The sequence below is a fragment of the Mixophyes fleayi genome, chromosome 6, assembly GCF_038048845.1.
Source record: "Mixophyes fleayi isolate aMixFle1 chromosome 6, aMixFle1.hap1, whole genome shotgun sequence".
Classification (NCBI taxonomy): Eukaryota; Metazoa; Chordata; class Amphibia; order Anura; family Limnodynastidae; genus Mixophyes; species Mixophyes fleayi.
The window spans coordinates 9,803,604-9,824,647 of NC_134407.1; the positions used below are offsets into that span (position 1 = coordinate 9,803,604).

A 21,044-nucleotide genomic window follows, 5' to 3' on the forward strand; every position below is an offset into this window, starting at 1 on the left:
GAGTAATTACCGTATTAACGGTAATAGTTTTAGAGCGCAAGTTTTTCTGAGGTCCAGACGAACAATTGAATACCCCCCTAAATGTCAGGGAGACTCCCTGAAATAGGGGTGATCTCCCTCACTCCCTGAAGAGTCTGGCATTCTCCATGATGCTGAGCCAGTACAAGACGTGGTTGGCTTCGACATCTGCGGCATGATGGCACAGTTCAGAAATTGTGTCCTATGTCCATGTATTGATGCCTATGGAGGTGGCCATTTTCATGGAGACCAAGATTTAATCAAAGACTGTCAGGTAAGACAACATGACTTCAGTAATGGAGACAGAAATGTAAAAGACACTTCAGTCTCTAGAGATTCATTAGCTGCTTTTCTTTAACGCATAGTTGCCTACTCTCCCGCATTCAGGGAAAGCTCCCGGTTCTCGCCCCCACAGTAGAAAAGTGGTGGGGGCAGAGCTTAATGATGCAAATATCGCATCATCTTAGCCCCCTCCCCCTCGTCTGTAATTGGCCAAAATTGTAACAATCGTTTAGGGGGCGGGTCCAAAATGATGCCCCCGCCCACCTCCCCGGGATCTCCCTGAAGCCAATGAGGAAGAGTTGGCAAGTATGAACTATCTCTTTTTAGGTCTAGTGCTGGCCGCAGCACATACACAGGAATTGCTGGAGCCGATACAAATATTGTCTGTGTGAGACTGCATGTAGGACTTTAATGATGAAAAACAGACAGTGTAGCCAATTGGGATGGAGCTTTGTGTGACAGGGGTGACGTACATTGTATATTGGGCAACAAATGTTGGGGGTATCTTTGATCTCCACTCTTTACCCCTGCTCATGCTTAACGATGCAGCGGTCATTAAGGTGAATAGACGGGTATTATATTTTCCGTACACCCCCTCGTTTCACCACTGGGGGGGTTGTCAGATCAAGGGAAACATTTAAGTTCTAAGTTTCAAGAAGAAAAAAAATGGATAGCACCTCCTTGTGACCTCTCCTGTTATATGGAGCAGCTTCTGTGTTCCAGGTTATAATGGGTTAACTTTCGATAATAAAAGATTCATTATTCCTCTTTTTTCTGGTACACCCATTGTAATTGTCTCTTGTAAATACACAAAGCTATGATTCTTCAGCTTCCAGGTAGATTGGACAGAACGTCATTAAGAGCACAGGATAGAGGGAGCTGGACAAATACTACTAGATGTTATGAAGCCACTTCTGTGAACAAGACATCGCTGACAAAACCACTTTCACAAATCGTATTGTTCTCCTTTCTTCCTGCACAAGACAAAGTGTTCGATTTATTTGTGGTTTGCTTGTGCCAAGAGAATCATTCTGCCAAGGTGAGGGATGGAGAAAGGAAACAGAGGGTATAAATGGACGCCACGGTCTCCTCTCAGAGCCGACACAAAGGAATAGTTTTGTATCTACAAGCGGCGGAATCCTGAATCCACGCCAGCGTTTCCATTACCGCCAAAACAAAGCAGAAACCATAGCTGTGTTCCTGGCTAGTAACCATGTAGTAATAAGATGTCACTCTTCAGCTGTATATCGGGGTTATAACTGTGAGATCTGTACGGTCATCGCATACGATGCTGGCACAGAGTATGTACTGATTAACAGCTCCCAGTGGAGCTTACAATCTAAATTCCCCAGTATCGCTCAGTTACCCCCTTCTTCGCTGGTGAAAAGAAGGAAGAAAGGAAAGGGCGTATTGATACATAGGACCCCCAAGCGTCAGAAAAAGATTGTTAAGTGGAACAATATGTTGTCCTAAGAACATCACTGCCCTAGGCATGTGCCTAGTTTGCCATCATGGTAAAAAAACACAGCCCTACGTTTATAGTCTAACACATGAACTTTCTAAAATGTTACATTCACAACATATTTAATGGGCCCTGATAACAAAAGATCCTCAAGGAATCACCAAACCCTATTAATATTACCAAATATATATAGGTCCTTTTATTTATAAACCGCACCATGAACCAAAAAATGCAAATGGATCACCAGTCAAACCGAAAAAAAAACTTTTTTGCGTGTGTATGTTTTCCATTATATGGAAAGGTGCGAAGAGTCCCAGGAAAATATTCTGGTCTCGCCTCGATGTTGTACACTTCGTGGAAGGTAGAATGACGTGGTTGTGTTTGAGATTGGTCACGATCCAGCACCTGAACTTGCGTGATGTGTGTGAGACAAAGGGGTTAATCGAAAAAATACCCACCTGGTCTTTTTAAAAATTATTAAAAACTCTCCCTGCCTATCCCACACACTTAACAATTATGCCACTACCAAGGTTTTTTGGTGAAGAGCTGACACTCTTACTCAGGATGCCTTCTGTTCTCCCTTTAAACTAATCTATCACAATTTACTTGCATCAGAGTTATCATAAACCAAACGATCTCCTCTGTTTCAACTATGCCGGAGCGCTGCATCGTGACAAACATTAGCCAATCTGATGTTAACCACAGACTATATCTTATTTTCTATGCTTTGTGATTACGGACCAATGTTGTTTTCCTTTATTTTTAAACATTTTTATTTAATTCTTTCCAGTGTATTTTTGACCGTGAGAATGGATTTATGGAGTCACGCTGAGCAGCACAACTGATAAAACCTATGAGATCGCTTAGAGCCCCAGTGTGCAGTATTTGGAGCCCTGCAACTGAATTCAGTTTAAACGTATTTATATTATGTTTATCATGCAAAATCCTGCCCTACCGAGCTCTAGGTATTGGGCTATCTATGTGGACAGATATGTGTTTCGCTATCTAGTCTCCAATAAATATGTAAGTTCATTTATCGCTCTGTAAAAGGGAAAATATAACATATTTCTCTGAAGGATTTATAATATAATACACATTTGTCTTTTCTTATTACTGACTTAAATGTACTGAAACCATGGTGATACAATTAGTTATATGTTTCTATATATTTCTTCACCTGTAAATGACGGGAGTTGTGAGCTGCAAAACAGGCTTGAATCTAAGCAGTTTACACACAACATTATCTATAAATAAGCCTCAGATTGTGTCTATCCCCCGCAGTCTTCCATCACAGGGCAATCTATCAAAATAGTCTATATTGCTCAACATCTATATAGCTGAAACATTGTTTTCTCTCCTGGGGAGCGTATGAGCCAGATCTACCAATTCCTACCAACTGAAACCTGGCAGACACTTACCCTGATAATCAGTTCCACCCAATGATGCACAGCCTCTGAGTCACACAATGGAATCACTAACTACTCTCAGTTGTGCCAGCAGGGGGCGCAGCTCTGATAATAGTCATTTTGTAAATAATGAGCTCTGGAAATATTTCCAGTCTTTAGATCGCTGTTAAATATTACAAAACTAGTTCTGAGTTATTGAATGATATCATGTTTTATATTGGAATGGACTCATGTTATAGGGTCTGGTTTCTGGACCCGCTACTACTGATTACCCGCTGTGGCCCTTAGTTTGCCCTATGAGTCAGCATCACCTGTCTGCCTTCAGCTATCCGAGTAACTGGTTCAGCCCAGAAGCCAGTTAGGTCTGGTGTCCAGGTTGGATTTGGAGTACCGACTATATGTCTGATTGTGGCCTGGGCCTGCGACATATGGAGCGAACTTTAGTGCACTCCCTGCCCTACTGTGGCAAACAACTGCGTAGTCCCATGTGCACTTGTCAGAATGCACCCTCCAGTCATAGGAACATTATTATCACCCTATCACAGATAGGTGTGACACACCGAGCTGTACAGTGTAATTATTATTTTTTATTATTACCATTTATTTATATAGCGCCACTAATTCCGCAGCGCTGTACAGAGAACTCACATCAGTCCCTGCCCCATTGGAGCTTACAGTCTAAATTCCCTAACATACATACACAGACAGACAGAGACAGGGAGAGACGAGGGTCAATTTGTTAGCAGCCAATTAACCTACTAGTATGTTTTTGGAGTGTGGGAGGAAACCGGAGAACCCGGAGGAAACCCACACTAACACGGGGAGAACATACAAACTCCACACAGATAAGGCCATGATCAGGAATTGAACTTATGACCTCGGTGCTGTAAGGCAGAAGTGCTAACCCCTTAGCCACCGTGCTGCCCAACCTCGCTCCATCTGTATTCAATCCTGACTCAGCTACTGTATGTCTGATTATCCGGTTTGGTCTCTGATCCAGCAACTCAATATCTGATTACCTGGACTGGCACCTATCTCAGGTGCTGTCTGTCCAATTACCCAGTCTAACCCCTGACCCAAGACCACTGCTTCGAAAGCCATTTCACCGAACCAGACAGGTCGTCTTGGCCACTACGCAAGTTTATACCTCCCCCCCCCCCCCCCCAGGGATTTTGTTCTGCACTGCAGTCCTAATTCCCACATAACATCCCTACAAAACTTGCTCAGCTATATGTACTACACAACAACTAGAACACTTTGATCCTGAGAAAATCCATCAGCAGCTAAGTGTGCCCCATAAACTGCATTAGTAGCAGTATTGTCAGGTGTCTGCAACGACTACACAGACACAGCAACACTCAGTCTGTATCTGCTCCCTGGAAACAAACCTCTTAAAGTCAGCACAATAATAATCAGACGCCCACTCAACACTACACACTGCTTGTAATGTACATTCACCAAAAGTCATTCAGCAGCTGGCGATAATGTCCACGCAATGCCCACACTGTTATTGCTTCTGCTGTGGTGGCATGAGACCATTTTACGTGATGACGCCTGTATTCGTTGGTAATGTTTAGTGCCTGTAGATAGCAACTTCAGGGGTGCAAAATTCTGTTTCCGTCTGGAGGATTGGGGTCCTTGACAGGAGGTGCTTTAGTTATTTATAAAATGCTGTTTTTGTTTAGAGGTTTTGCTGAGTGAACAGACATCAGGAAAGTGAATTTGATTCTTGTTCTTGCACTTTGGCTAAACCATTTCCATCCTCAGCTGACAACTAGATTCCAAGTTGAGTTGGGTCCATCAGGCCGTGGAGAAGGACGGCGTTAAGGGTTCCTACTTGACGTTTATTGGGGAGTTGAGCTTCAGGGTGGTACGGCTTGAAGTTAGAAACCTTGGGCCTGATTCAGAGTGGAACACAAGCGTAAGCACGCACAGGAACACATATGGGCTTGGTATCCAGAGTTGGAGACACGTCCAGGTCTGAATGACCGGCAGATGCCTCCACTTGACAACAGACACCCCTCAGACACACGTCCAACTTGCTAACATGTACACAACCCTTTGGTTTTATATGTTACCAATGCAAATGCTATGAAGCATCATTTAAACTTGCATAACCTAGCTGATACAATGTAAAATATATATATTTTATTAATCTTTGCTATAACACGCTCGGCGACTATTAAATTCTCAATAAGCTGTGAATCATTTGCTGTTGGCCAGTGTTTATTATCATCACCATCCGTTACTTACCTGCCCCTGACCACCCGCATAGAGGACTGCAAGTACGTCCCAGTCTGAATCTATGCACAATTGCTCTAAGGCAAACTTACTGTAATTGCCTACGTTACACCATCCTTTCCTAAAATGCCGCAGGTCTGAATCGCCGTAATTGCACAGGTCACTTTGGGGCATATTTAATAACGCACGATAGTGCTTTTAACGGGTCATTAAGGTCCCACAGTGTCCTCCGCAAATTTATTAAGGGGGCATCGCAGCAGATATCATGGATATCTGCTGCTTTGCACTCTTCGTTTTTTGGGAGCAGTCACCATTCAACAGAATGGTGACTGCTCCTGGCCGCAATCTAACAAGTCCCAAAAAAACATTTTTTCCGGGAACTTGTCATGTTAATGTACGCCGCTGGCGTACATCATCCGAATTGAAGAAATCTAATGCTGTCAGCTCTGCTCCGAAGAGCAGAGCTGGACAGAGCATGTGTGGAGGGATCACATGATCCCTCCCTGTCACTCAGCGCTCTCTCTCTGCAACTATCGTTGCAGAGACAGAGAGGGGATCTGTGTGCGCATGTCCAGTTCTTGGAACTGGACATGCGCAATTGAAGAGTGAAGAGAAGACCCGAAGACAGCGCTTCCGAAGAGGGGGGTAAGTATGATTTTTTTTATCACTGAAACAGCAGTTTTTCGGAACTGCTGTTTCTGTGCAGGGCTGTACATAAATGTGAGAAGTAGTTCAATCCTTATCATTGCGATAAGGATTGAAAACTACTTTTCACCTTATGTGAATATTGATAAATGTGCCCCTTTCTGAGCAACACAGTGTGATAACCTGCAAAGTTATTCTACGCACACGGACGTACATCTCATTCTGACTCAGGCCCTCTGTGTTAAATTGTGGCATTAAATATGTAATTGCAGCGGTCATCAATGCCCGACATTTATCTCTGGTCTCTGTTTTTGCGGCGGAGATGCCAGGCACATTTTGTGGCCTCTGATTTGGGTTTGTATGCAGTAATGTTAGATGTATAGAAATTCTGCACAGAAATAAGACATTGATTATCAGGTTGTGCAGGACAGAGCGATATATAATCCGTACACGTTACATAAAGACGTGAATGTCAGAGAGCGTTTCAGACAGACAGGAAGAAATGGCTTGGCACAGACTGTGCACTTACAGTGAGATTGCACTTTACGCTGCCAACATTTGTCCAGTCGAAACAAAGAAATGGTGAGTGCTATGGTTTTATTTATAAATCCTTATAATAATAGGTAATATTAGCAAAATAGGGAAAACAGCTCTGCGCTGAAGCATCCAGTTTGATGCTGAAACGAACCAATGGAAGCTTTATTTTAAAGGGCATCGGACCTGTGCCAGGTTATTTAATAGGAAGCTTTGTGCTCTAAGTGGCAAGAGGGGACAGTGAAATACAATAGTCCGTGTTTATAGAGCAAGCCCCTGGAGCAAGTGACTGTGGCAGTCAAACAAACAGGCAGAAGGGGATGAAGTCTGAAAGTGCTCCCATGCCAGCCATTCAGGGCGCACGTCGAGCACGGTTCCCAGTTAAATCTCTGTGCCCAGTCTGCTGTTACAGCACACATGATAACCACTCAATAGGTCACTGTGGGGTTTTCATTAAAAGCCTTTTTTTTCCCCTGTATACGACGGAGGCTGGCTTCGGCACTAAGGCATATTTTGTGAATTTCTTGTTGAAATAACAATGGGACATCTGGAGTCTGGATGCGAGCAGATGATCAGGAACAGCAAGATGTACACACTCCATTCTCCTCCGCCTTCTGTCTGGCTAAGCTTTGTCTTGTGTCTCGCTCTTCTCCAAAATAATGGAGGTTATAGATGGCACCAGCAAACTTCTCTCAAATATTGCAGCGTAGATCAGTACAATACTACTGAATATGTATACTAGTTTATTAATAAATAATAACAGAGGTGAATCTGAAGCTATAGGAAACAGGCTAAGAATATGAAATTGTTAAAAAAAAAAGTCATAAGGCGTAAAGGTACAATAAGAAACAGGTGTAACAAATTGTACCAAATGGGAAGCCACTGTGCCGTGGGCAATTGGTGGGGCATCTAGTTGGGACTTTGGTTTTCACCAGGATGATGGAATGCACAGATCATGGCCTCCAACAAGGGCAGCAAGTAGCCTGACCAAGGCAGCAAGTAGCCTGACCAAGGCAGCAAGTAGCCTGACCAAGGCAGCAAGTAGCCTGACCAAGGCAGCAAGTAGCCTGACCAAGGCAGGTCAGGGCGGGCAACAATGGTTCAGAAGCGGGGCTCAGTGTGAGATAGGCAGCACAAGCTGAGTCAGTAACAGTAAGAGAGACAGAATAATGCACGACCACAAACGCCAACACAACCTGGTGTGGCATAAATGTAAACAACAATGTGGAAAGAGGAGAGTGCATCGAAGAGCTTACAATCTAACTAATTAAAGAGAGACAAAAAGGGATGGAATAGGAGAGAAGTGTAATGTACATTGGCTATAACTATCACTGATCACATAAATATACACAACACACATAGGAACTATCATATACTGGTTCTGCATACATGTGTAATGACTGTACAACATTATCATGGGCTGTAAGTATGTGTTACAGGTAAGATCTCATTCAGAGCCTCATGGCATACAACAGATCATGTACAGGACCACAGGAAAGTTGGGGCCACAGAACGTCCTTAGAGGGCCACATCTTACAACCTTGACATGGGAGGATTATAATTACTGATGGTGAACTGTATGGAGGATACTGAGTAATGATCTCTACTTCTTCTTTATGACATTGTATAGATTAATGAGTTGTACTAACAGGACTGTACTGCTATACCATAGGCAATGTGACGTTTTTAATAACATTTGTTTAGTCGAACTTGCACTAAATTAGAGAATCAGGGTCAAAGTGGGACTAAAAAGCAAAACCAGCTGATATTCACCCCATCATGTCACTTATCAATCAGAGCCGGAAGGGGGAAGGGGTGCTGGAGCTCCACAGATCCCTCACTAAAGCAGCCAAACATGGCTGAAGCTGTGCATGAAGCTCTGGTTTGTCCATCATCGGCTTCTTTAGTGAGGCAGCTGCCAGACGTGACTGCTGGGTGTAGGCTCTGCTATGTGGTGTGCTATGAATTCTGGGCATATCTACATGGTATAATATTAACTGAGGCATAATATGACATGGGGGCTCTGCTATAGGTATAATACAAATTCATTGGGAGAACTTATGTGGCAGAATATGAAATAATATGAAATATTTGTTGGCCCCATTACCATTATTATTATTTAATTAGAGCCAGTATCCTGGAATATGTATCCTGAACAACAGCTACAATGTTGATTCCGCTACATTACATATCAAGTGTTCTCCTCGCCTCTAAGGGGCCAATTCAATTCGGCCGCGTTTTTCTAGGAATAATGCGGCCTACGCAGTATTATCGTTACTACGGTAAGAGTGCGCAGTATCACCGTTACTACTGTAAGAGTGCGCAGTATCACCGTTACTACCGTAAAAGTGCACAGTATCACCGTTACTACGGTAAGAGTGCGCAGTATCACCGTTACTACGGTAAGAGTGCGCAGTATCACCGTTACTACCGTAAAAGTGCGCAGTATCACCGTTACTACCGTAAAAGTGCACAGTATCACCGTTACTACCGTAAGAGTGCGCAGTATCACCGTTACTACCGTAAAAGTGCGCAGTATCACCGTTACTACCGTAAAAGTGCACAGTATTACCATTAGTACAGTCATTTTAACTCTGATTTTTGCAAAAATCTGGGTAAAAATTACCGAATTAACGGTAATACTTTTAGCGCTGCGTTATTCCTATAATAACGTGGCTGAATTAAATCAACTCCTTAGAGTGTAAACTAATTTTGGATGGGTCATCTTTGCCTTCTGTTATTTGTTTGTATGACAATCCTCTCAATGTAAAGCGCTGAGTACTATCTTGGAGCTTTATAAACAAAATATATTAATAATATGTCCCATTGTATTAGTGCTCCTGACAAATACACACAGTGCAGGGGCAAACGTAGGATTTGTAGAGGGGGGTTTCCACACCACAACGCCAGTGGGCGTGACCAACATGCATGGGGGCGTGGCTATAATTTTAGACAGTGCTTGGCTGCTCTCCAACTCTTCCTATCCCCATAATATACATGGGCAATGCTGCGTGCACTACTGTTACCTTTTCAAGCAGAGCTGTGTGAAGCGGGAGCAGGGTCCAGCCACCTCAAATATACAGTGTCTTAGGCTTGGAGTGGGGGGGGGAAGGGGTTTCCAGCCACTAGGAAACCCCCCCTTGGTTTGCCTATGCAGTGAAGGCAGCGAATATTCATGAGTACGCAACCAATCAATTCACTATGAACCAGCAGTTCCCAGCTCACACACAGAATGCCCATGCTGAGGATCACTTGGTGCAGAAGGACAGATACACGGTGCAAAATCAGCTTTGGCCGCGTCACGTGGACCGATGTGCGTAAAACACCTTGATTGGCACTGGAAGTCCCATCCAAGGCCTTTTGCGCTGCACATCGACTGCGCTTCATAAATGAGGCCCATGGCGCCGAAGTGATGGAAACCCGTTAAAAAAGTCTTTGAAATGATTCTATTTTTCACAGAGCAGAACTTTTAGTGGCACAAGGTGTGGCCCCTGCGTGCCACGGACCCTATTGCCTACATCAGCGCAGCTCCGGTTACCTATCAAGCTGTTCCTTGTAAAAATGAGAAACAGGAAAATGTTTTGTATTACCTATAAGTGGGAAATACAGCATCAATAAACACACAGAAAAACAAAAACAGAAGTAAAACAAAACAATGAAAATACAATTTGCCGACATCCCCGCTGACTTAAATGGTACAATTAAGTCTGCCGGAGTTCCAGCCCTGGAAGAGTTTGCATAAGAATTGATAGACTGCTTTGATATGCCAGCTCCAGTCTGCTCGCTCTCCGGAGACTCATCCTAAACCGGAGTCGCTTCATCTGCGAAACTCTCACGCTCTCTACTGGCGTCATTGTGAATTACATCCTGGAAGGAACACGCAACTTCAAAGGGAATTTCGAAGCGTGAGAGAAGCAATTACCTGACAAGCAGAGAACTCTTGCACTCTATAGATTCTGCCTTTGAACATATGACTTTTAAACCTTTTTTATTTTAAGCTTGATTTTAACCTGAGAAGTTTGTGCTTGAAATTAACCCAGTCTGTGCTGTCCATACCTCTCAGCAATCACCGCTAATTATCCCTTCGACTCAGAATGATGAATTCAGATCATTAGTGATATACCTTGTAATGATTCTGCAATTTCATACATATTCACAGGACCACCTGTAGTCCTCTCATCACAGGGTAGTCTCCAGCCACTCAATTATCTCGACAGGTCTCAGTGTGACAATATGGAGACACCCAGCTCCGATACAGAAGAGTGACAGCTAGCACGGAGGCGTATCAGTAATAATGTGTAAGGATATGAAAGGGAGACGTGGAAGAGACCATTATAGCAATGATTCCCACTGCCAGTGATGAGAAGGCTGCAGTGATCTTCTAGTCCAGACAGATAACGAGTGACAATCACACAGATAATAAGCACAGAGAGGACAATGGCGTTACCTGCAGTAACAGCTCCTTCTCCACCACCTCCTCCGTCTTACAGATCAGACGCTTCTGCAGGGTGTGTATCTTCTGAATCAGCTCATAGGTGCTGGGGTCGCTGGCCTGTAATAGGAGAGATATATCGGGGTAGGATTTAGCAAGGTCTGCAAAACAGGTAGAAAAATACTACAAATACCAACTTGCGGTGATCTCAGGACTTATACAGTTACAGCGATGGTTCCCAAACGTAGACGCAAAGGGCCCGATTCTTCAAAGAACGCAAAACGACCTATAATGCATTTTGTTTTTGAAGACCGCACATAAATCAGGGATACGCACAGCGGTATTCAGCAAGAAACAGATGTGAAGATACGTCTGTTGATGAATACGGGTCTAGGTCCGCTCTGCTCTAACAGACAATACACTGCAGGGTACGTCCAATACATATGTGGAATAAGAAGTTAAAAAAAACTTTTCAATTAATGTCACCTGGTAATCATATAGTCATTAATAACAAAAATAAAAAGAAGGTTTTTTCCCCAAAAATGACATTTATTAGGATGTTATTAATGTCTACTGTATATAAAATGCATTTTTACAGTTGCTCCCGAGGACAAACACATGTTCTAGCTGTATACACAGCCGTCATCACTAACCAGCACTTACACCTGACCTGTAGCTGGTGCAAGTGATACGAAAGGAAAACACGTAGAGAGATGCCCAGAGCTTGAATCAGACGGATGTGCGTGCGCTCCAGCTTGCCCTCCCCATTCCTTTGGGTCATTTGAGCTTGCAGATGATTTGGTAGTTGCTGTGTTCTGTGGTTTATGACCCGGTCCTGGGCATGCATAGTGCGATCTTACCCAAAATGCTGCAGCCCAACTTATCTACCTCTCCCGCCAGTCCTCATCTACCTCCCCTCTCTGTCAAGCCTTTCACTGGCTCCCCCTCCGCTTCACAATCCTCTTCAAACCCCTCACACTTATAAAACCCTCTTTAATTCCACTGCTCCATATCTCTCCAACCTCATCTCCACTCAAACTCCTTCTCACCCACTGCGGTCGTCCAACGACAGTCGCCTCACCTCACATCTGGTCACCACCTCTGATTCCCGCATTCAAGACTTCTCCCGTACTGTCCCCCTTCTCTGGAACAATCTCTTCCATTCTAATCGGTCTTAACCTTTCTATACCTCGCCCCCCCTTTCTTACTCCCTGCTCCTCTTCCCTCAGTCTTCTCATCCCACACACCCTCTTGCCACTCGGTGTCTCCTGTCAGTCTCCCTCTCTCCTTTAGATTGTAAGTTCCCATGAGCAGGGCCCTCTTTCCTCGTGTCATCCACCTCTTGTTTTCCTTTGCCCTTAGCTCTCCGTCTCTTCTCTCCATTTCGTCACTGGACTCCTTCCCCCACATCTCCCGTGCCTCCCCTTCTCCATCTCCTCCCTGATCCTGTACATGTTGCCCACTTTACTGGGCACAAGCGCAACTCCTTATTCACTCCCCCCACCTCTCTCCTCCCCTTCTTATCTATACACTGGAATTCACTTTTACCGCTTTGCTCTGTGCACTTCTCTCTGCTAAATTGGTCCTTGTTTATACATATTGCTCTTTATCTATATTTATTACATTTTGCTTACTGCACTTTGTTTTGTACTACCTTGTATGCCATGTATTGTATGCCATGTATTGTATGCCATGTATTGTATGCCATGTATTGTTACCCCTGTACTGTTATCCCAAGCTCTATGTGGCGATTCATAAATAAACAATAATAATAATAATGTGTAACAATGTGGCTATTTGTATTCCATCTACTTGTAGCGGTCATAGTAATAATGCAACCCTATTACCTCCAGCTTTCTCCACCTGTGGACGTTCAATGGGTTCTCCAGCTCCTCCTCCAGCGCCCTGCATCGCGTCCGCTCTTTCATCAGCTCCCTCTGCATGTGATACACCTCCCGCCTGGACAGAATCACACATCACACTTTAACGAGGTTGGGCTCAATCATTGCAAATTAAGGAAACATTCTTAAAATGTATTGGATTAAAAAGTGCCTTTATACATTATGTTTCAACTTAGGGGTAAATGTATCAAGCTGCAAGTTTACGGCATGTTTGAAAAGTGGAGATGTTGCCTATAGCACCCAATCAGATTCTAGTTATCATTTATTTAGTACAAAATGACAGCTAGAATCTGATTGGTTGCTATAGGCAACATCTCCACTTTTCAAACCCACCGGAAGCTCACAGCTGCATACATTTACCCCTTAGGGGTATATTTACTAAACTGCGGGTATGAAAAAGTGGGGATGTAGCCTATAGCAACCAATCAGATTCTAGCTTTCATTTATTTAGTAATTTCTACAAAATGAAAGCTAGAATCTTATTGGTTGCTATAGGTAACATCCCCACTTTTTCAAACCCACAGCTTAGTAAATCTAGCCCTTAGTCTCTTTGGAAAAAAATAAAATAATTGAAGCACTATTGTTAAAGGCTCAATTAATTTTTGGCAAACAAAAGTCAACTGTCTGAATGGTAAACAAATGACCCCAAAATTACAATTTTCTTCTATTTAGTAGCAGAATATCTGAGCAAAAGTTAATTAATGCTGATTATAAGAAATAGAAATCTGCTTGTGTGACACTATCTGAAGCACTATCTACCAAGATTGCTCAAGGGTGCACTAAAGCCATTGAATCCAATGATACATTTTTTTGATAATTTAACTTGCACCAGACAGGTAAAACCTAACTCGCTGCAATGGGTCACTAAATGTTTGTACACCAGCCTTGGTGTATCTGACATTGGCTAAATCTGTACTGATATTTCTGACTGGGCTGAAGTTTCCAAAATCGCTGTAATACGCCCACCTGGTACATACTGCGGCTGTTTGTTAATGCGTCTTATTGAAGCAAACTGAGCTACAGGTTAACCCATCAAACTCGTTGGCTGTCAGGCTGAGCTGTTGCAGAAGGACAGAGGGCAAGAATGCAAATCTGATGTCTGTGCATTTTGCATTTATATCTTTAAAAGGCTGTCAGTAGCTCGGCTAGAACGAGGTCTTGCAGGTGAGGTTGTACTGCACAATAACTGCCTGACATCAGAATTTTTATTTGACGGGGAAAGCCAATTATCCGGCTGCAGAGAAGTTGACTTTGCAAGCTTTGCTTGTTACCCAGATGAATCATGTAAAAAGGACAAGCGTTTCACTCTGATCCTTCTCAAACTTCCCACTGGCAATGTGTTAAAGAGACAAATCAAACGCATGAGAGTCTAACTAAAACTCACAGATAAGTGTATCGCGGTATCCAAGATCTGTGGGGTGACATAAACTTTCTGCACACTTGTGGCAAACAATCCAGCCATGTGAGAGGACGTTGTACATACAGAGCCCGGATTTCACATTAGTTACAAAAATACTGCTCTCTCCACTCTCCCCGCGGTCATACAGCAAGCCAAACCTCACACGGAAGTGGCTTTCATTAGATGAAACGCAGCCTGCACAAATCAATAAGTTACACTTCAGAACTGTACACAATAACATTTGTTCCACAGCTTTTGTTGAAGAAAAATGAAGAGAGCTACGTACAGCTAATACCCGAAGATAATAACTGCCAATAAGGATAGCTGACAATATAACATGACTCATCACTCTATTATTGTATGGTGTATATATATATATATATATATATATATATATATATATATATATATATATATATATATCTATGTATGTATATATATATATATATATATCATCATCATCATTCATTTATATATCGCCACTGATTCCGCAGCGCTGTACAGAGAACTCATTCACATCAGTGCCTGCCCCATTGGAGCTTACAGTCTAAATTCCCTAACACAAACACACAGACAGACAGACAGACAGAGAGAGAGACTAGGGTCAATTTTGATAGCAGCCAATTAACCTACTGGTATGTTTTTGGAGTGTGGGAGGAAACCGGAGCACCCGGAGGAAACCCACGCAAACACGGGGAGAACATACAAACTCCACACAGATAAGGCCATGGTCGGGAATTGAACTCATGATCCCAGTGCTGTGAGGCAGTAGCTAACCACTTAGCCACCATGGTTATATATAGTTCCGCCACTGTATACATATACTGTATATATAAATATTACAGCATGTCTAGAAATAATGTATACACTTTTGCATAATGATCAGGCACTGCGTTAAGTGAGTCTGAGAACAGGGCTGGCAGTATCATTAGACAAACCCAGGCAGTTGACTAGGGCGCCAATGGTTAGAGGGCACCTAAGACACTGAATGCGTGACATAATGTGACTCATCCAGTCATTTTAATGCTACAGAGGCCTCTGACGTGAAGGAGAAGCAACAAGCTGCATATTACATGTGGAGCTGTGTTCCTCCATGTCAGTATCCCTAGTGTGGCATTTGCCTATGATGTCACAGCCAAGCGCCGTACTCCCAGGCTGAGGGTCTTACACAAAGCAGAGGGTCTTACATAAAGAGACATAAGCTCTGCGCCCATGGCTTGCTATATTTTAGGCAAATATAATTCTAATTTCAAAACACTTACAATCAATTAGTGATCACCACATATTCATAAATAGTAAGATGAAGGGCAGCCCATACGTCAAATAATGCTGTCTGTCACGCAGGGGATGGGAGGAAATGAGTATAAGCTCAACTAATACACTTGACATATATCTGTGGGGCAAACTTGTATTGGATATATTAATAATAAAATTGAGTCCGTGTGACACTCCCCAGATATGTTCCATTTTAGCATTGGGGATTAAACAGGGAAGATGCAAATTGTGGTTGTAAAACTGTGTCACACACCTGCCCTGCAGACAACATCGCAGTAGGAGGGGAAAGTTAACAAAGTGTCTTTAAAGGAGACCTCTTATAAGGAGAAAGTTCTTATTATAACAATTAAAGAACTTCTGGCGAAATATTAAAAGATGAATATCAAATGAAATCCAAAAAGAATCACTGTTAAGATAGTTAGTATAGTATTACCTAGCGGTGACGCTGTTCAAATAAATTTTATATATTTTCCTTTATAGATTAGTATGTATGAATACAAATGTGATTACTCAGACACCTTTAATAAATAAGTAAGAATTCAATCCGTAATTCCTACTAAACCTTTCTTAAACTGAATAACCTCTTTTTATATATATATATATATATATATATATATATATATATAAGGACTGCATGTGAAGTTAGCATCCTAGTCATGTGCTGTTCTTGTAGTCCACAAATATAGAATGGGAGATTCCCTCAGAATTAATATATTGGCACCTATTTAATTGGTATTCTCAGGTGCTTAATCATAATCTTGTGAGGATAAGGTTATTCCTCAAATCTATTTGCTTACCTCTATAAAGAGTCAATCAATACTTACCATCGGCTTGCCTCGTTAAAGTCTAATAGCGAAACGTGCATCGCTGGAGGCCGTGGTCACTGTTCTGTATACTAAGACTTATAACAATTGTTAATATCATCAATTCAGTAAACCCTGGATAAAGTGCTGCAAAGAGATATTTATGGAAGAAGCGTTTAGCTCATTAGATCTATAATAGGCATTTAAGATTGTGGAACAACATCCAAGCCTAATTGTAGTTGTACTGAATGAATGTATCAAACTATATGAGCCCTACACCATAAATTATACTATGTAATATAAGGAACTAAGGGGACAACTCTGAGAAAACCTATTGCTTTTGGAATGGAATATAAAGTTTAAGAGGAATAACCTTATCCTCACAAGATTATGATTAAGCAAATGAGAATACCAATTAAATAGGTGCCAATATATTAACTGTTAGGGAATCTCCCATTCTATATATGTGGACTACAAGAACAGCACATGACTAGGGATATTAACTTGATATGCAGTCCTATATATATATATATGGCTCAGTGCTTTGCTTACAGGTTACTCTAGACAAAACTGAAAAATAAGCCACGGATTCAGTTCCATAAGATCAGCGTGGATGTATTAATTCTATCCCTTGAAAAAGTCTTTATGGAAAGGACGAAACGCGTTGGGAAGTCGTTTTGCACGCTGTTCCGGACTGGTGCATCAGTGTGGTTTCATTGGCTAACTTTGCCCTGCATGCTGTTTCATCTGAGCACGAGAGACTGGACAGATAAGCTGTTTTATATTGTGTTTTATGTACGAGCATATTATACTTAAGCTGCAGTTGAGGCTGTATTGCCTCCTTTTGTATTAAATTTTTTATCACATTTCATTTGTTGTGATGGTATTATACTATATTGGCTTCTTTTTGAGTTTTAGCCAATTCGAAGTGGTGCTATCATTCTGGGAGAAGACCCTGCTGGAGTCAGGACATTTTAGTACAGCGATCCGTTACAGACCACATCTCATGTGAAGGTCTATGAGCACTTATCTAAGGCGATTTGAATTTGAATTTCTGGTACGGGAATTGCACATTTGTGGATTATCCCAAAGATGTTATACATTTAATGCACTATGTTGGCGCCCCTTTCTCTCTTTTTTTATATATATATATATATATATATATATATATATATATATATATAAGAGATTATTCCATTTAGGAAAGACTGACTAATCTATAAAGAAAAATATATGAAATTCATTTGAACAGCGTCACGGCCAGGTAATACTATACTACCTATCCTAACAGTGATTCTTTTTGGATTTAATTTCATATTCATCTTTTAATATTTCGCTACAAGATTCTTTAATTGTTATAATAAGAACTTTCAATATGTTCTCTGTTCAGACTTTAATAATACATAATAAAGATAAAGATTTAAATTATTACTTTGGTCATTTGAGTGCCTCACAAAAAACACACTCTCCTTTTCTTCTCTATTCAATATATGATCTAGCAAAGTGTGAGAGTGCACACTCCTTTAATATACAACGAAAATTATATGATAATACACGTTGTAACTATAAATATTTAGGGAGTTATAATGACTTACTTGGTGCGGTGTACTATATATTTTTTTTGCTCTTACAAGATATTGTCATTGATTCTTGAGAAATCAATCCACATTGATAAGCTGTCCATCTACCAAGTCAATTTTCCTTGGCGCAGATTATACAACTCGTATGTAAGTTTATATTATGAAGATTTCTCCCTTTTATTTTCCACATTTTGCTTATGCTACGTATCTTTTATTAATTGTTTTTATAACCTGTAAGCATTGTACTTCTTTGTATATTAAATCTTAAATTTAGGAAGCGCTGTCCTTATTGGTCTAAACAAATTCATCATCATCAGTTATTTATACAGCGCTACTAATTCCGCAGCGCTGTACAGAGAACTCACTCACATCAGTCCCTGTCCCATCGGAGTTTACAGTCTAAATTCTCTAACATACACACACAGACAGAAAGAGAGAGAGACTAGGGTCAATTTGATAGCAGTCAATTAACCTTCCAGTATGTTTTTGGAGTGTGGGAGGAAACTGGAGCACCCGGAGGAAACCCATGCAAACACGAGGAGAACATACAAACTCCACACAGATAAGACCATGGTCGGGAATCAAACTCATGACCCCAGTGCTGTGAAGCAGAAGTGCTAACAACTGAGCCACTGTGCTGTCCATAGTAAAAAAGAATTCCCTGCCTCTTTAGAAGAGAGAGATTGTTTGGCTGTGTTAACCCTTTAAATACCAGTGTGGGAAGTGTTAACTCTTTTAGCTAATAGAGCGCAGATTGTGTGCGCAATTGGGTTAATTAAGTCATAGGCGTTCTACGGGCCTTATACGTTGATGGCGGTAGAGGAGTAGAAGTGGTTGCCTGGGTTGGGGTAGAGACAAGTTAGATCTGTAACCCTAGCGATAGGTGAGTACGAGATTGAATTGCTGTAATCCTGGGTGTCCCCTTACAGTGAACTTCACGAGTGCGTAGAGTGCGATTTGTGACACCTTAGACTTATGGACAGAGGAGCTTACATCAGTATCCATGAAGGCCTTAGACTTATGGACATAGGAGCTAATATAACCATCCATGAAGACCTTAGACTTATGGACATAGGAGCTTATACAACCATCCATGGAGGCCTTAGACTTATGGACATAGGAGATTACACCAGTATTCATGAAGGCCTTAGACTTAGGGACATAGGAGCTAATACAACCATCCATGAAGGCCATAGACATATGGACATAGGAGCTTATACAACCATCCATGAAGGCCGTAGACTTATGGACATAGGAGCTAATACAACCATCCATGAAGGCCTTAGACATATGGACAGAGGAGGTAATACAACCTTCCATGAAGGCCTTAGACATATGGACAGAGGAGTTAATACAACCATCCATGAAGGCCTTAGTACCTGAGATCTTCCACATTGGCCACCGTCTTGGTCAGGATTCCTTTCTCCCGTCTCAGTTTCTTTATCTCCAGTTTGAGGAGTCGAACGTCTTCCACCCTCTGTTTGTACTGACTTTCTCCTTTATTCAAGATGGACTGATGGATCTTGATTTTCTCGTACAACAAAGCCAATTCATCATTTCTCCTGACCAGCTGGGTACCTAAAATATCCCTCTCGCTGATCACCTGCACACAACGACAGATCATTTCATATGAGTGGGAGAAGTCATACAGAGACACAACGCAATAGAACTCTCTTATTAATTAGTTCCCAGTGTCTCACTTGGATTAAGAACAGCTACGTCGTATGCGCCTCAATTTCTGAATAATTACATTTTGGTAAAAGGCTTGGTCACGAGAAGTGTCTCTGACACCTGCACAAATCTCTTTACATGGTAACAGAGGAGATTTGGGATCTAAACACAATGATGTCAGTCCAGCAAAGTGTTTCTGGTAAGAACACCTAACTGGCTAACTTTGCTTTTGTGTAAGATTAACTAGCCCTATATGAAAGATTGACAGCTGTGAACTGGACATGTCTTCAGCAGACGGATGCTCCTGACTCTCTGTGAAACCCTTTGCAGCACTAGATTTGTCAGTGAGATGCTGGAGGACGCTGAGGCAGCTGGGATGATAATGGTATTTATGGAATGTGTAGTACATGAGGGGTATTGGTTATAATGTGTAAGAAATGAGAGCCGTGCCTGATCCAGCTCTTTCTTCTGTCGTAGTCGCTCAGCGTCGGCCTCAGAGATGATCTTCAGGAGTTTCCTCTCTTCTGCCTCCTGGTTGTCAATGAACTGTTTGGTCTCGATGTTCTGTTGTTTCATTTTCTGCAGCTCGGCCTGTTATAGAAAAGAGACACAGTGACCACTGCCCGATATATGGAGACAATGTCAGATTTAGAGGACACAGCACTATAGGCACATTCTGGGTATATCACCGGTCCATAAACTGGGACACTGGGAGATGGCTGTGTGCTTATATGTGTACTGTATATAAGACTTATGGCTGTGTGCTTACATGTGTACTGTATATAAGACTAATGGCTGTGTGCTTACATGTGTACTGTATATAAGACGTATGCCTGTGTTCTGTGTGTACTGTATATAAGACTAATGGCTGTGTGCTTACATGTGTACTGTATATAAGACTAATGGCTGTGTGCTTACATGTGTACTGTATATAAGACGTATGCCTGTGTTCTGTGTGTACTGCATATAAGACTAATGTCTCTGTGCTGTGTGTACTGTATATAAGACTAACGGCTGTGTGCTTACATGTGTACTGTATATAAGATAATACTGGGGTGCAACACTGAGTAGTTTGCTAAATTATATCCACCCCAGAATATGTCAAACACAATATCATAATGTCAATGACTGTAAACTAAATGTTTAAAAAAAAACTTAAGCTTATTAGCTGTTGCAAATGAATATGAGAAATATACATAATTATTCATTACGATAAATATGTTCAATAATTTTACTTACTAGCCTTAGTTATTCCACAGTGAGATATACTGCACTCAAATATAGGAAAAGCTGATGGTAAATCAAGTCTATTGCTGCTATTTCCATCCATCATTTCCTGCTTCCTCTGCATTCAGCTTCTCCTTCTTCAGAGGCAAACTGGGTCACAATCTCTAT

At 41.8% G+C, this 21,044-nt stretch overlaps 1 protein-coding gene across 1 annotated transcript in view; it reads right to left on the reverse strand.

Annotated features, from left to right (window-relative positions):
• Positions 1-21,044, reverse strand: part of CFAP58 (cilia and flagella associated protein 58) — a 58,728-nt gene that overhangs the window by 6,914 nt on the left and 30,770 nt on the right. Inside the window, exons 12-15 of the mRNA XM_075215116.1 lie at positions 20,100-20,240; positions 19,358-19,581; positions 12,868-12,979; positions 11,036-11,140 (exon numbers count right to left, since the gene is read on the reverse strand). Of these exons, the coding sequence (XP_075071217.1) occupies positions 11,036-11,140; positions 12,868-12,979; positions 19,358-19,581; positions 20,100-20,240 (582 nt within the window). The remainder of the gene's footprint in view (positions 1-11,035; positions 11,141-12,867; positions 12,980-19,357; positions 19,582-20,099; positions 20,241-21,044) is intronic.